Source organism: Rissa tridactyla, chromosome 5 (assembly GCF_028500815.1).
Source record: "Rissa tridactyla isolate bRisTri1 chromosome 5, bRisTri1.patW.cur.20221130, whole genome shotgun sequence".
NCBI lineage: Eukaryota > Metazoa > Chordata > Aves > Charadriiformes > Laridae > Rissa > Rissa tridactyla.
This window is the reverse complement of record NC_071470.1, coordinates 80637096-80653493: the sequence shown is the minus strand read 5'-3', so window position 1 is coordinate 80653493 and position 16398 is coordinate 80637096. Positions and strand designations below refer to the sequence as shown.

The 16398-nt window shown below is 38.8% G+C and overlaps 1 protein-coding gene across 3 annotated transcripts in view; it reads left to right on the top strand.

Moving 5' to 3' along the window:
- PRDM5 (PR/SET domain 5) overlaps window positions 1-16398 on the top strand; it is a 111062-nt gene that overhangs the window by 44523 nt on the left and 50141 nt on the right. For 2 of the 3 annotated variants that reach the window (XR_008466747.1, XR_008466746.1), the window contains exons 12-13: window positions 4695-4855; window positions 8150-8243. Coding sequence is in view for 1 of the 3 variants with exons in the window: in XM_054203861.1 (XP_054059836.1) it covers window positions 4695-4855; window positions 8150-8243; window positions 9453-9566 (369 nt within the window). In the remaining 2 variants the exon portion in view is untranslated. Of the gene's footprint in view, window positions 1-4694; window positions 4856-8149; window positions 8244-9452; window positions 9567-16398 lie in introns of all 3 variants that reach the window. The other variant, XM_054203861.1, reaches the window with a different exon arrangement.

Below are 16398 nucleotides of genomic sequence, written 5' to 3'. Positions count from 1 at the left end.
AGTTAGAAAATCCAGAGCCAAATTCAAACCTTGCCTTTAAATGCCCTTAAATGCAAATCCAAATCTGCTGTAGAAAATCTAGCAATGATTTTTTGAGGTCTGATGACAAGAGTTTTCTTTCTGCGGTAAGTGTGATAGCGCTACCTCCATTTTAAGAAAGGAGAGAGGGATGCAGAGTTAACTCGGTGGCTTACTCAGCTTTTGTAGGTAAGTCCGTTTAGAGCTTGAAATTGAGATTCCGTCTCCTGTGGCAGTCCAGGCTGAAGTTTCCTGCCTCTGGCATAGAAGAAGCAGCCCAGAGGAATGCTGTGGCCAGTTTCCCTCACGAGTAACTTGTTCTTGGCGTTCTGTCCTGTTTTTTAACTGTCTGTGTAAAGATTTATTTTTGGTGGAATTTTCTCCATCTTTAATATTTACAGAGAACCCTAGGCTACCGTTCAGCCATGTGAATGTCAGCAATTTAGATTTCAGGAAATATTCATGGTCTGAAATCCTTGTAGCTTAGACAGTGCTTTGATTTGGGGAATATTTATATTGGTAAACTTAAAAAAACCACAAATCTTTCTTTTTTTTTTAATCCAGTGTAACAGTGTTTCTGTTAGATGAATTATTAGACCGGTGTGTTTAGTTTGTTCTTTTACAATTATCTTTCAAAAGCTTCTGCAATTTCACGAAGCATTGAATTTTGTAAAATCTTTTTCCGATGTTAAATGTGAAAAATGATGGGAGGAAAAAGTTAAAAACCTGTGCGGTAATGTGTATTCTAATGAAGCAAGTATTTGCAGGGTATCCAAAAGCAGTAATTCCTAGTATGCAGAACCGTAGGCCTTGGTAAAGCTGTCTCTAAAATACTGCATATACTGTGACTTTTTTTTGTTTTCCCTCCAAGAGGATGGGAGCTCAGGAAATTTGAGTTAGGCTTGTGACTTGTGGCAGGTTTAGATGTTCCTGAACCCACCGCTATTTAAGTAAATATTAAATATATGAGACTGAACTGTGGTGGCACAGATGCGTCTAGTCAGTCTTCCTTGGTGCTAAAGGAGACGCGTCTTGCTGAGGGACACGGTAGGTGTTTTGAAGGTGGTAACTTCTGCCATCTTAGCTAAAACTCTCCAAAATGAGTCAAAGCCTTAAACCAATTATGTTTTGGTATTTTTATTAATCATGGGGAAGATTTTTAAACCTTTTTTTCTTACTTTGGAAAAAATACCCAACAAGTGACCAACTTAACAAGGAGGCCTTAATACAGTGAATACAAGCAAGGCCTTTATAGTCATGCTGCATCTCTCTTGTCTGTAGTTCTATGAAAGGAGTGTTGACAGACCAATAGCAAAGTGAAAGTCATTACTAGGATGAACTGAACAATAAACAGTTTTCAGTTCAAGGCTGTGATTAAAACAAGGGGCCCTGCTGTTGTCTGAGCAGAGCTTGGGTTCACAGCGAAGAAATGTTGAGCTCTTCCTCTCGTGTCCGAACTTGGAGACCGACAAGATGTGCTGCAACGGTAATGAGTTTCTCATATTTGAAATAACTCGGAATTATAGGCGTTGTCCTGCTACAGCTGGATGATAGTCCCTCTCACAGTACTAAAATATACCTCTTGCTATAAAGAAAGGAGAGAAACAAACCAGAATCTCTAGGTGTGTTTGGCTGGCTTTACTCTTCTGTGCTGTAGGAAAAGAAAAATTGTTGTTGGTGAAGCTTTAAACTTCTAGGAAAAATTGAAGTTCAGCCTATGTTGTATATTCTTTTAAATTCAGCGTCCTCTTCTCGTTTTACAAGTAGGTGCTCTGCAGAATAGTGTAGAATGACTTAAAATTTAGTTTACAAACTTAATTTACTGGAAAAAATTGTATTTCATAAACCCAGTCCTCAGGCGTTCTTCTCTTGAAATTGGAAAAGGTGTCATTGATGTAGCTTTCAAAATTCAAGTTCAAATATGTCTACCTAGCAAAAAATAATAAAAAAATAAAATCCAAACTCTTTTTTTTCCACGTAGGTTCTAGCTGTGTAAATGTAACTTGTCTTCTGAGAGTAACACGAGCTTTTTCTCTTAGGCATGCTGCTGATAATACTTTTAGTATCTGTGTTCCCATTATGTCACGGTGGAGGTAACCCTTTAGTCTCAGCTGTGGTGTTTAGGAAGGATTTATGGTACGTAAGCGTTTGGTAGCTCGTACTTGGCTAACACTCGCTCATGGAGCTGTAAGAGACCTGGCTGATGAGAATGAGTAATCCTAAGCATTTTAGTTTGGATTGTTCAGTTGTCTAGGATTGTGGAGACGTGCATTGAACAGGATTGTGTCGGTTGAGATGGACATCATCCTCTTTGTATATTTGCTTTCCCAAGTAATAATCTACACGCAGAATGTTTGTTAGTAAGAGAAGTAGCTTGTTCTACAGGGGTTGGCAGAAGTGGGTGCTGAAGATTGATCATTTCAAATAAAGCACAAGTAGCCCTTATTTTCATTACCTTGGGGGAAAATACCTCAATTCTAGGCTTCCCATTACTTTGCGTGTTGAAAACTTTTGCTAAATCGAAGCCAGGACTTGGCTAAATCCGTAGTTGGCGTTGCAAGTGCATTTAGTTGAAGAGTATTATAATGTATTCACGCAGAGGAGATGTGGTTGAACAGTATGTTAGTTCTGAAATTCCCCGACTTTGGAGGTTTTTTTATTTGAAAACTGTTGATCTTTTACTACCTTATTTTTTGTTGTTGTTGTTATCTGGAAGTCATTTTCCCAAATCATAATAGAAATGCAATACTGAAAATTATAGGAATGATTGAACAAAACTTTAGGATAAAAAGGACTAATCCTCCTGAAACTCAACAAATGTCGAATCGTGTCTTAAACCATAACGATATCATGTAAATTTATGGAAATCATACAAATATTTCTTACTTCAGAAGACATGGCAATTTGTTCAAATTATGTCTTGTATTGCTTCGTTTTTTTCCGATTTATTTTCAGACTTGGAGCAAAGTTATTAAGAGACACGTTAATGTTAAATGACAACCTAAAAAAAAAAAATCCTTGAAGCCTAGAAGTTATTATAAGAAGTAACTTTTAAAAGAAATCACTTGAATATTTTTCCTTTGTTGAAGCAGTAGAAAATTGCATGTTACTTTAGTAAAAATAGCAGTGACTTTGCTTTGTTAGCAGTATGATCTCATGTTCCCAAGAAGAGGGCTGGAGTATTCACTGAACAGCGAGAAGCAGTACCAACGTTAAACCTCCCCATAAGAGCATGTTAAATTGCATCCCTGTTGACCTTGAAAATTTTTCTGAACAGCTACACTGAAAGTGTTTTAGGATAAGACAACTTGGACTCTAATACTACTTAGCGTATTCTTCGACCAAGACAAAACCGCTTTTGCTTCCCAACCAACAGAGAATGAGAGGTTTGGCGTAGGGGAGCACTTATGGTTCGTTTATGGGGGAGAGAAATGGGTTATCCAGGCTTTGGAATGTCTGTGGATACTTGAGGCACCGCTGTAGTGATAAGCTGCACTTTTATGTATTACGTGTATAATATATAATAAAAAAGTTTGTGCCTCAATACGTAGCATCAAATGGGCTTTAATGTGCAGGGTACTGAAATCAATTTCCATTCACTTTGGCCTTTGCGCCGGGACCAGGGCTGGGATGGTTTTATCCTTTAATAAGCTCTAACAAGGAAATAAGCGTACCTCTACATGTCCATCGATGCTACTGGAAAAAGTAGCTTGTGCTTATTCAAGTCTGTATCTTCTTCGTATGGACCAGGAGGCTCTGCCCTGAAAAATAAGCAGTGGAGGATAGTTCTTAGATTATGGTGATCTTTCTTTATGATACAAATGCCTGGAAAGTTTCTTGGGGTATGGGCACCTGATTTCCAGTTTCGACTGTGGATTTCTGAATGAATGCCATGCTGCAGATGATGAACTTGCAACTTCAATCAAGACATTAACCAAAGAAGAGAATATTCTCTTTTGCATTCACAGTAGTGATAAAGAGAAGGTTTGTTGGAATGACTTCTCTGAAGAATCAAATGTCTTTTTTTTTTCCTTTTCTTTCTCTCTCTAAAAGGCGTGCAGATTTTCAGAATTACAGTGTCTCTTCCCATCTCTTAGGTAATTCATTGAATTTTAAAACTATTAGCAATATTAACCTGGCCTCTGCTGTAACCTTCAACCACGTCACCGCAGTTTGAATAGTAATACTGCTACAACCCTTAAAAGTTATTTCATCTCTTTCATATGAGTTTGCCTCTCTTGACGTGAATGAGATAGGTTACTCGAAGCAAGTATTTATTGTTTTGAGAATTCTTTTAAATTCAGGAAGATGTCTTTTACCACTTAAGTGTCGAAAGACGAGGTCTGTTTCAGCTTGTTACTATGAAGTGAGTCTGTTACTGGGGCGCTGATAAAACCTGTGCGCGGTTTCTCTGGAAGCCGTTTCCACGGGTTGCCATTTCGTCCTTGGCTATAGAGTTTAATCTCACATTTCTGGCCATGGTGTTGTGATGACTGCTTTCTTCATTTCTCAATTACATTTTTACCTGATGTGATAATTCTTTTTTTTTTCCTGTTCCCAGGACCCAGCTTTTCATTTGTCTTTGTTGCTTTTATTCGTTTTTCTGAAACAATAAGCATTAGTGTATTTCCAGAAAAAAATCTGGTATCTTTAATCCTTGTTTTTCTCTTTATAAGGTGAGAGGACCTTCAAGTGTGACCACTGTGATGCTACTTTCAAAAGAAAGGACACATTAAATGTTCATATTCAAGTTGTACACGATGGACATAAGAAATACAAGTGTGATCTCTGTGACAAAGCTTTTGTGACGCCCTCAGTCCTGAAGAGTCATAAAAAAGTGAGTAGAATGGTTCTATTGTATTGATTCCTTCTGTGCCCTTAAGGTTGTGACTAATGGAAAAAAAAAAACTCAGATGCTTCTGCATTTCTGGCTTTTTGGTAGAAAGCTGTGATGGTGCTTAATGTTCTAAAATGCTTATTGCAACAATGGGGTCGCTGGTGGCACGCAGGATCTGCAGCGGGTGCAATATGTATAAATTGGGCGTAGGTGCTCCAGCATCAGGTGTGTAGGAAGATGGGACTTGCTGCGCTGCTCTTGCCGTGCTCCTTTCCACCGATCTCTGCAGTGGAATTGGGGTGAACTTTAGAAGAAAGCTTGGCTTGCTAGTTTGGCCTGAGGTAAGATTTACGTTGCAGGGAAGAAATGTGAAGAAAATAATTGAATCAAGAACAAATCTGCGGAAAATCAGCTCAGGTGTTGCCCCCAAATGCAAATTGTGAGAGTTTGTAAAACATCACGCATATATTTGCCATGTAGTATGCACTTCACATATGCACGTAAAATTGTAATAACAAAATTGAGTGTAACTGAGTTACTTGGTACAATATTTTCAGCACGTGATCGTGGTGAGTACTGTGTGTTAGATCACGAATCTGTATTTAAAATTGAGGAAAAAAATGTAGCAGTCTTTCATTGTCTCTCCAACTTGCTGACGCCTCTGTCTTACAGGTGTGGGAACTAGCACACATCTTTGGGGTGTAAATCAAGTTATTGGCAGGTAGCAGACTGTTGGATTCTCTAATGTGATGCACAGCACTGCCTCTTTAACGTGTGTTTGCTTTTTAACATGTTTACAGATTGCAAAAAATTAATGGAACCAACTAGGAACAAAGTCTCTTTGTTTCCTTTTGTGGTCTTTTAAAGGTCTTGATCTTCCATTAAGCGTATGTTAATGCGTTTGCGGTCTGTCTGCAGTCTGTTTTAAATGCTGCTTATCTCAGATTTAATATGTGTTAAGTTACTCAGTAATTGTAGTTGCTGGAAAATAAAGTTGCCTGTGGTTGAGTGACAGAACTGTGTAACCAAGGTGTATTTCTCCCAGATAGATTTAAGTGGAAGATTTTTCACCTGTATGTTAGAACTGGAGTGAAATGGGGTTGCCTTGTCTGTAGACTTCAGTGAGACGACTGAGATTCAAATAACCTGGTTCATCAGTTGTTGTTTGGCCTGTGAAATCAGTTGAGTTTTGCTGTAATAAAGAGAGAACTTTATATTATATGATACTCTCCCTCTCTTCTATTACTTTTAGAATAAGGAGTATAAAAGCACACTTGTTTTCTAAGCCCAAATATATTGGTCTGAGGAACTCAAAAATAAAGGGTATAGAAAATAAACTTGCAATTTGTTTCTGATTGTGTTCTTGCGGAGCAAGGCTTTAGGGAAGGCATATAGTATCTTTCATTAGACAAATTGATTTTTTTGGAAAAAAAACAGACTGCTTTTCGGACACACAGTCCTTTTCATCCTTATGTACTTGTTCTTAATCACCTGAGTAACAGACCTAGCCTATAATACCCATACATTGATTTCAGATTAACTTTTTTGTGAAGGACCTTGCCAAGATGGATCATAAGATCTACAAATCAAAAATACTACCTGGAATCATTGAAGAGCTCTGCATAAACTTTTAAACTTTGGTTCCTCAGATTCCTTTCTAAAAAATTAGTATGAGTGAACTATTTCATGTTAAAAGTTGCCATACACATATATGTGTTTGCATTTTAATGGGAAGCAGCTACCGTTCATTGTTTATCCCTATTCTTTCTTTGGCATTCCTTCTGAATTGTAATTACTGTTGCTTTGTGCTGCTGTCAGGCTGGGACTCGCTGTATGTTTGTGAGCCTTGTAGTTGTAATGTATCCCGGAAATCCTCTGGTTTCTTGGTTGTTTGGAATGAATTAATAGCTGTCTGGTATCCCCCAACGTTGCTGTTGGAGATATAGGTGATTTCTAAAGAATTCTAGGGTTCTAGATCAAGAGGGATTTAGCATTCATATCGATAATGTCAGGGAACAAAAACTATGCAAGTCCGTCTAGTATTGAAATGATATCTCATTTACTCTTCTGCAGCTGCAACATAACATGTACTATGTGAGATAAGGTTTTTATGATGTCATGAAGAATTCTATATCACTGCAATGTCTTTCATGAAAATAAGAACTTCCCTATCTGAAGAGTCACGTGCAAAGCTTGAAACCCAAATAGCCGGCTGTCCAAATAATTTAATGTTATCTTTCCCATCCCATTTAAATTAACACTTACAAATGAAGTAATCGCAAATTCTCCACTAAAAGAGCAGTCACAGATAAAGTTATTCAATAGGCTGATGAATCTTCAGAATCGGGTGTTGAAAGTACAGTGCGAAAAATGATCAGAACCCACGTATGTACCTTACTTCAAGGTGATCTGGCCGTTGACTGCACAGGTCAGATGGGAGAGTTTGTGATTATTTGGGTTTTTTTTCCGGTTTGAAACAATTCTTGTATCAGCAAGGCGCTCTAGCCCTAAAAGCTTGATGTCAAAAGACGAGCTCAGCGTATGATTTAGTGTTGGTGACAGTTACAATATACTTGTTGTGATCCGTTCTCAACCTGATTCTAGCATTTATTACAAACGAGGTAGGATCTGGTACGCAATTTGTGTTGACTGAAATCACTGACAGCTGGCACTTTGAAGGATCGCTGTCTGTCATACTTAAGACGAGTGGATGGCTGTGTTCCATTCATACGAAACAGTCAGAAATCGTATGCGCAAATCTCCGTAGAAACCTTTTAAAGCTCCAGTTCAAGTTTTCAACAGGGAGAGTTATTCTAGGTTAGGTAAATGCTTTTCACTACACTTCATTGTGTAAGAATTCTGTGCAATTATATGCTTTTAAAAATAAGGCCCACTTATGAAGAATAACTTTATTGCTAAGCAAACGGCTGTTTTCTACTTAAGAAACTGCTATTGCAGAGATCAAGCTGAAGGACAGGTGTCCTATTTTTGCAATTATGAGAGTACACAAAGGTGAATTGGGCGTTTTAAATAGTGACTGTTTAGGAAACAGTAAACTTAGGAACTGAAAAACCAGTTTGTTTTGCCATTAACAATGAAATTTGTTTAGAAATTTTAAAAGAAAATTGAAAGAACGCCTATAGCTAATTCCTTAGAATCTCTGCTTGCTGTGATGGTATAAAATATATAATGGAGATAATAGTGGTCAATGTCAATACAGTTAAAATAGTCCGTATTTCACTTGCTTTAAAGCTATGCTGAAGCTTTCATTCTTGTCCTTCCCACCACATGTAGACTCACACGGGAGAAAAGGAGAAGATTTGCCCATATTGCGGACAGAAGTTTGCAAGCAATGGAACGCTGAGAGTTCATATTCGAAGCCATACAGGTACAGTGGTGTTTATTGTAATGGAGAGAGAGGGCTTTCTAAATGTGTGACAAGGTATCTGTAAGTTAGTCCACAACTTGTCTGTCTACAAAGAACAGCGCAAACTTACAAGTAGGCCTAACAGCAGCTTTTTCATTTTACCCGCTTAATGTGTAACACTGGATTCTGTTCTCAACTGTAGTTACGCATGAATGTGTATATATATGAATATTTGTACATGTCATTCATCTCTGCTGCTTCTAAGGTGTTTTGAAACTCTGATTTCCTGTTGTAACTTCTGACCTTATCACAATCTCGGTGTTACCCAAATTAGAATGTTCTACCTTGGGTAGGCTTTAACTCAAAATTTATATTCTGTTGTAACATCTGACTCATTGCGTTGATCTCCCAGTATGCCTGGGTCTGAGTTAATGTAACTTTTTCACATGGCCGCCCCGATTGCATTACCACTTCCCTATCATGTTATAGATGTGCTTCTGGAAACGCTGAGAGTACATTAGTTGTCTCGTCATGTTGGTAGGCTTCATTTTGTGAGCTTATGTTTTCGTTTCAAATAAGCAGCAGGCAACTGAAGGGGGGTTTCTTTGTGATAACTTGTTTCCAACAAACAATGGTATAGATTTGCCTTTGGCAGTCAAAGCATCGGTTGACAAATAGCCTTCCTATGGTATTCCATTCACTTCGCATAAGCAAATTTGGCTTGCAGGGAGATGACAGAATCGGTGTGTTTAATCATTTGGCTTTCTACGATGTTTGGAAAAGTCTTAATCACTTCAATCTGTCAAGACCACCTGTTAAGATTACAGGTTTTACTAGTTTTTGATATATGGTGATTTTTGGACTCGACTGCTATAGACACTAGCAAATTTTTATCCTGGTCCTGGGGTCAGGATAAAAGGCTATAATTGACTTTTACCTTTAGCTCTTATTCTTTACTAAATTCCATGTTTGGAACATTTATCCCTCATAGCAGCTGTATAAAAATAGATACATGTAAGTCAGCGTTTGTGTTCTGCTCAGGTGTTTCGTGTATACTGTATAATCCTAGACACAAAAGACACTGAAGGTCAAAGCTGGCAAGACCCAGAATTGCAGTGCAGCAGTTCTGTCCATTCCTCCTCTTTGTTCTTGTTCTTCTACAACCTGAGCTTGTCAACTCCTTTTAAAGTCCTTCCTGACAAATCTCACCTGTTCTGTTTTTCTCTTCAGTCTTCTGTCCTGTAAGCTGTTGGGTTTCTCTTCCCTTTTTTGACTTCCTGAAGATGCAGAGAAGAGGAAGAAAAAAAAAACCAAGCAAGCAAGCCAACACTTACGGAGCATGTGGTATGAGGATTTAGATAACACTTTAGGGACTGTGCCTTTTGGAAGGACAAATCACTTGCCCGCCTGGGCTGTACTTTAATGGATGAGGTAGACAGGAGTAAAAGGAAGCAATTCAATAGTATTGTTAATTAGTCACGCGGCCCATCAGTCCAGTCTTCCAGGAATATGGCTGTCTTGATTTCTAATCTGTGCTAACTTTTTTTTCATGAAGTTATTTTGCTGTTTTGATTATGGATATTTCTTTGCCTTCACCATGCCATCCCATGAGGGACTACATTACGCTTTAATTTTCTGGTATTTTGGCTTACTAGACTTTCATGAAAATTAGGACTGCTATTTTTTTAATGCTTAACGGAATATCAAACTGTTACTCTGATCCTTCATTAAAATCTGCAGATTCCCATTCCAATGTTTTTTGCAGGCAAGTCTGCTTCATTGCCATTACTAGTGTCCTAGCTTGGTTTTCCTTATTTCACAGGCCTTTTCCTTTAAACTTTAGGTATGTTTTCTGTGTACTATGAGCGATTACGCATCAGTTTGCACAGAATAGAAAGGCCCTAGTTTTTTGAGTTGATAGTGCAGATAGCTCTTGGGGAAAATGCTTTATAGCTGTCTGAGTGAAAATGCTTTTTGCACATGTGCTGCTACCAGTTACATTTAATGTTTCGGCACTCTCAAGCAGGCGTTCCTAAATTTAGGAGTTAGGCTAAGGTGAGTTTCATGAAACCACGCACCGGAGATCTCTAACTTTGACTATAGAGCCTTGCAAAACTCATGGCCGCTACTATATGAGAAGCAGTAAACTATGACATTTTGAACTTAACTTGAAGTAGGAGGGCACTGAAGATTTCCAGTACATTTGTAAATTAAATGCGATGGGAGAAACCACCTTGCCAGGAGATGATACACATTTTGGGGGGGGGATTTGGGGAATTTGGGGAACATGCGGTGTGAAAACAACTTACGAAAGAATAACGCTGCAGAAGGAGGGAAACTTTCAAGGCCTCTTTCTTTATCTAAAAAGCTAGAAGCGCTCATTTTGAAGAGTTACTAATTCAGGAAAAATGTCTTTGTAGATTCATTTATAATGACCTGTGGTAAATAAACTCTGATCCTTGCTTCTTCCAGTCTATCTGCTATTGTGATGTCAACCACATATTTGGTGGAGAATTTTGTGATTTGCATCTTTCACTGTGAGAATCAACTGAAATGCGTTTTCACGGTTGTTTTTGATGTTGTTCTGTTATGATTCCTGACCATTTCCTGATTATCCTGATGAAATTTGGGGGGGGGGGGGAGGGAAGAAGAGAGGGGGGGAGTTGCTGCTAAGTTGTGACTTGTGGTTTGGAAACAAAAAAATCTGTAAATTATATGTCAAAATGCCTTATGTGAGGTTTAGTGAGAAAATGCCAGATTTCGATTCATGTACTTCCGGAGAGGTGGCTTTGACATGTGCTGTACCTGATGACTTCAGCCAGGCTGTTCACGATCGTAATACTTGCAGACTAATCAAGAAGAAATCGGTGTCCGATATTCAGTGGGCCTGAGGAAGGGTGGCCTTCTGAGGAACAGGTTGCGTCATTTCCAAAGAAAGTGAGGGTAGTTGGTGAAAGGGAATCTGTATCGTCTGCAAACCGTGATTGCTCATTTGATGGCTTGTTAGTAGTAAAGTTCATCGCATCGTGAAAACCCTTGACAACTTTTCCGGGATTTTTTTGAGCAGTAAGAAATTTTCAGCTCATCAAACAGCGGAGCCGCAAACTTCTGATTCCGGTGGTGGGTGTTTGGTTTCTAAGCATCGCAGTGTTGAATGCTTGATGCTCTCGGCATATATTAAATTCTGTTGTTTTGAATTAGTCAATTTGAAGCTGCCCTCCTTTTTTTGGGGGGGGTGTCAGACCTCGAAGTACCCTTTTTCATGTTGAGCTAGAATTTGAAACAACCAGCCTCTGTTTGTTTTCAAGAGATGATTCCTCTTTGTGAATAAGCCTTCAGCTGGGGCTAAGCTTTTGGTGCCACCACGCAGTATGCCATAAGAGTAAATATTGCGAAGACCTTCCTGTCTTAGTCATTACGGTTGATTAGGCTTGAGGTCCTGGTGCAGACGTTTGAGTTATCCCATTTTCCGTGCACGTGGTCAGCTAGACATTGATTAGCTACTTCGAATAAGAGGCTTTGTTCTGTATTTACAAAATAAAGCTGGGCAGAGCTCTTTCAAGAGAGTTGCGTATCAATTTATTTTTTATTTATAAATCTGTTCTTTATAAAAGCTGAGATTCTTGGTTACTCCCCTGGTTCTGCTTTGGGATTGTACTTTTGATATGCTTAATAATCCATGGACAAAAAGAGAAGCTCAATGGGGTTTTGGCTTTTATTTAATACACAGCATGTGTTCTTAGATATTGTTTCTCACAGCTGTATGCATGCTTCCTCAGTCAGTAGTTTTCTTCCCTCTTTTATCTTAAGAGTAAGACTCTGTAAATGAGCCCTAACAGTACTTGGCCTTTTGCAGAAACTGAGCTGGCTTGGGGCGAGTGAACACGTCTGCGTGTGCACGTATGGAGGGAAGGGGTTGATGTTTGCATCTGAACCTAGCGTTTTGTTCTGTAATTCATCATCCGGGTTTCCAGCCTTGGCACGACAGAGACAGCGCTCTGTAGGTCAGCTGAAACACTATAGCACATTCTCCCTCTGCTGTATCCTGTTGGTTTATGGCTTCTTAGGGTCAGAGGGAGCTGAGGTTAATTCAGTAAAAGAATCCTCTGACTGTGATATAAATTCCTTGGCTCGTTCATAAATTGTAAAAGAAATTCTATGGGCTGCTTCTTGGGCTTGAAAACCGGGGCCAGGAGGTTAATTACTTCCCTAAAGTTTCAAGTGAGTTTCAGTGTTAACAGTTGCTGGCTGCGGTTTGTGTAGCTTTGCAGTTGCCTTAGATGTAGCTGTTTAAATCTGTTAATTGTGGTCTGGTGTGTGTGTGTGTTTGTGCGTGCCTATGGAATATACATACACGCACATGCATTTGGTCAGTCTGATAGTTATACTGTTGCTTTCCCGATTAGTTGTATCATAATCCCTTGCGTCGTTGGGACGTAGCACATCAAGTTGTGCAACAATGAAAGTTGTTGTGAGGTATTTTGTATTTGTAGGTAAATTTGTTTTTGAGTTGAGGCACTAAAGTGGTCTAATTGTACTCTGTTACATAGGGACTGGTGAGGGACAACTAGCAACCATACGTGCCTTCCAGAAAATACTTACACATTCAAATGCAGGTTAAAACGTAACCTTATTTTACTTTTCCATCACAGATAGTCAAAGTCCTGATAAAAAGCCAGTAAGATAACTGTGACTCTACATCTTGCTCAGATGTGTGACTTTACAGGTTGCCCAGAGAGGTGGTAGATGCCCCATCCCTGGAAACATTCAAGGTGAGGTTGGACGGGGCTCTGGGCAACCTGACCTAGTTGAAGATGTCCCTGCTCATTGCAGGGGGGTTGGACTTAGATGGCCTTTAAATGTCCCTTCCAGCCCAACATGTTCTATGATCTGTCCTAAATCTTTTCTGAGAAGATGAATGTTTCTATTCCGTGCCACTTAAGAGCTGTGACTTAATGTGGCATTCTTACATGTTATATTCTCTGGTAGGTGGAAAAAGCCACTTTATTTTATACGTGTGAGCTGAGAAGGTTCTTTTCCGTATACACGAGTCAAACATAATACCAAGAGATTGCATTAAAACAGCAAAAAGCATTCAGACTGTGGACTTCCATATCCTTTGTGTCAACACAGTTAAGCTTACCTTTTCAATTTCCATTTCCATAATTAAAGACTGTATAATAAGCTCATGAAAACATTTCATCATACTTGTCCCTTATAACTTCAGGTGCTGATTGCCTTCTTGAGATGTCCCTGCATTGAGAGCCTGATCCTATGGTCCTACCTTGCTGTTGTAGTCACACTTCTACAATTTGATTGACTAGGCCTTTGAGCATATTTAAAATCATATTTAAGGTCCAACTGTGTAAAAAATCTAGGTCCACGTTTTGCACTTCCATGTAAAAATTCCTGAGAAACCAAAAAAAAATGTTAGTTGTAGGGTTATAACAAAAGTCTTTGGTTATTAACAGTAGTTCAGTCATCTATGAACACAAAAAACTTCAGAGTAGTTGAAGGAAGTAGTGAGTCGAAGTAGAGTGTAACTGCTGTTTATTACTGTGTAAAATATGTCTCTAAAGTTTTAACAGCTAAACAGGCAACTGTTTGTTCATGTACATTAGAAATAATGTACAGCCAGGATCCTCGTTCTAGCAAATCATCTGGCAAATTACCTTATAAGTAATTTATATTTTCCTACATTAGAAAAAAAAAAATAAAAGGGAAGCTTGAAGGAACTTCCTCTTATATCACAATGAAGTATGTGAAAAAATGTATCTGTATCTAGTCAGTGAACAGCTTGCAAATGTCTACAGATAAGTTGTTTCTATTCAATAACTTATAAACGATCTCTCTTTTATCTACCGCATTTAAAGGAGCTTGCAGAAGGCCTCAAAGGTAAGCATTCTGCATTTCTAAACCTTTCAGTTTATACATCATTGTCCTATTTATCTCCAGACAACAGTTAAATCGTTAAAAGCACCTGTAAAGTTTCATGCAGCTGTCAGCTTCTTGTTGGCTGCTTCCACCAATGAAGAAATGGTCTTCTGAGGGGTAGATTATTTGAATTCTAACGACATCTTTAGATCAGATGAATTAGTGATTGATTGATGTGTATACTTTAAAAGATTTGGTTGACCGTTGGGTTCACTGAAGTCATAGATGTTAATGCTCCATTTGTAGGGAAAGCAAACTGCTTAATTCCACTAAGAGATGCAAAGAACGAAGCTGGTCTATTCTGTAAAGTGAGTGTGTTGGGTTTTCGTTTGTGACTAAAATCTTAATACCACCGTGGAACTGATGAAAGCCTGTAAGTAATTAATAATGGTAGTTCAGGCTTTACTGTACAGATTCAGATAGTCGCCTTGTTTTGTAGGGTCCTTTACTAGTTTTTATAATTCATTTAGTTACGAGGAGCTAAACCCTCAGTTACATCATGATAATTTTTATGGACCAGATAGGACAAACGTTTTGACTATTGGTCTCAACTACAGGTCATCTGAATTCTCCGAATAAACCCAAAACTCTTCAGAAAACAAACCTTCTCAGCTATGAAAATACCGCTTCTGCGCCTCAAAGAATAGGGCATGGCTAAGTACTTAGGAATAAAATAATGGTTAAAGCGATTTGGTTTTCCCTTATTTTGAGAAGAATAGCGTTTGAGGTTTTTTTCTTATGAAATATATGTCTGTTTTTAGTGAATGGGAAATGCATAACTGCATAATATTTAACCTCTCATCTTCAGAATCTGCCGAGTTTGAACGTTGGTTAAAATGAGGAATGCGTAAGAAATGTGCCTGATTGACCCATACCTTAGTCCTGGCTTTCCATTTCTCTCAGCAACAGGATTGCTCTCCTCAGAGCGGTCAAAAAGCTATCCCTTCTTTTATCTGGCCCACTAGGAGTCTGGAATTACACATAGATTTGATGTTTCTGGGTCTTGTCTCAGCTGATGCCCGTGAGTATTTTATCTTTCACATCACAAAGCTGTTTAGTTCTTGGCATGAGAAAGCTCCTTCTGTGTGGGTATACTTTTGTACCTTCTAAAGTGCTGAATTTTGAGTGTTTAATGGCTGAAAATCAGGCAGGTCAGAGTTTTGTATATGTCGGATAACTGTTCTTATTGTCTAGTCCAGATTAAGACCAGTCCAGGTGTTGTAAAGAGAGCAGCTGGCCAAGCTTCTTGATTACTCTGCTGTTACTTTCCCTTCCTAGAATTTCTGGTCAAAATTATAGAAATGCTTGAGACCTAAGGTATTAAATGCATTTGAAAATGCTACTCGGTATCTAGAGAACTGCCACACCTACACACAAGAGGAAATGTCGAAGAGGAGATTGCCTTCTCAAGGGCCATTTGACATGCTGTACAGCACCAAGGTGGTGAAATTTGCTGAATATTTTCTTAAAGTGTGCATATTTAATCTTCATTCAATAATTGGTGTTCTGGCCTTTTTTCAGTTAAGTTCTGTTGATATCGCTTGGTTCCTTGAGTTCCTATTTAGCTTAACTTTAACTCCTAATGAAGTTCTTCTCGTGTGGGAGAAATTCAATTCTGTGTACGTAGGTTTCTTTGTGTGCAAGTAGGTATTTCAGTAGTGCAGTAACTGAATTCTGTACGGTTGAGGACACACACTCCCATTTTAATTCCATGGGAACACTGCGTACAGAGCAACAGCAGCGGAGGATAAATGTGTAAAGCTGTCATGTGCTTTCTATGAGCAGGTAACGTTCCTAAAGCATATGTCACAGATTATAAGTTTGTCGTATCCGTTAACCTTTTGCCCATCCTTACTTGCTGTGGAATGCTGTCATCACCCCATGTTATCTCCGACTAAAACAGCCTCCTTGCAATTCCCATTCTGGGCTGCCCTGTTGATCACCTGGTACGGAGTGTTGCGGGTGTGATCCAGATGGCCCCCTTGCCTCCAAATTCCTCCCCAGGTGAGCTGCCTTTTTTCCACCGCGGTTGGGTGATGGCGGACTCTCCCTTCTTCCCCTCTCCCCTACCCCAGTCTGAAGTTAGGCCTTTAAAAAGGATTACACTTCATCATAATTGTTCTCAAAATTGTCATTTTGAAATAATACTCTTGCATATATATATTTTAAGAAATAGTCTTCTAATCCTTATAATAAGTATTTCACCATCTGAAAAGGAGCTATATTTAGAAGGTGGTAAGTG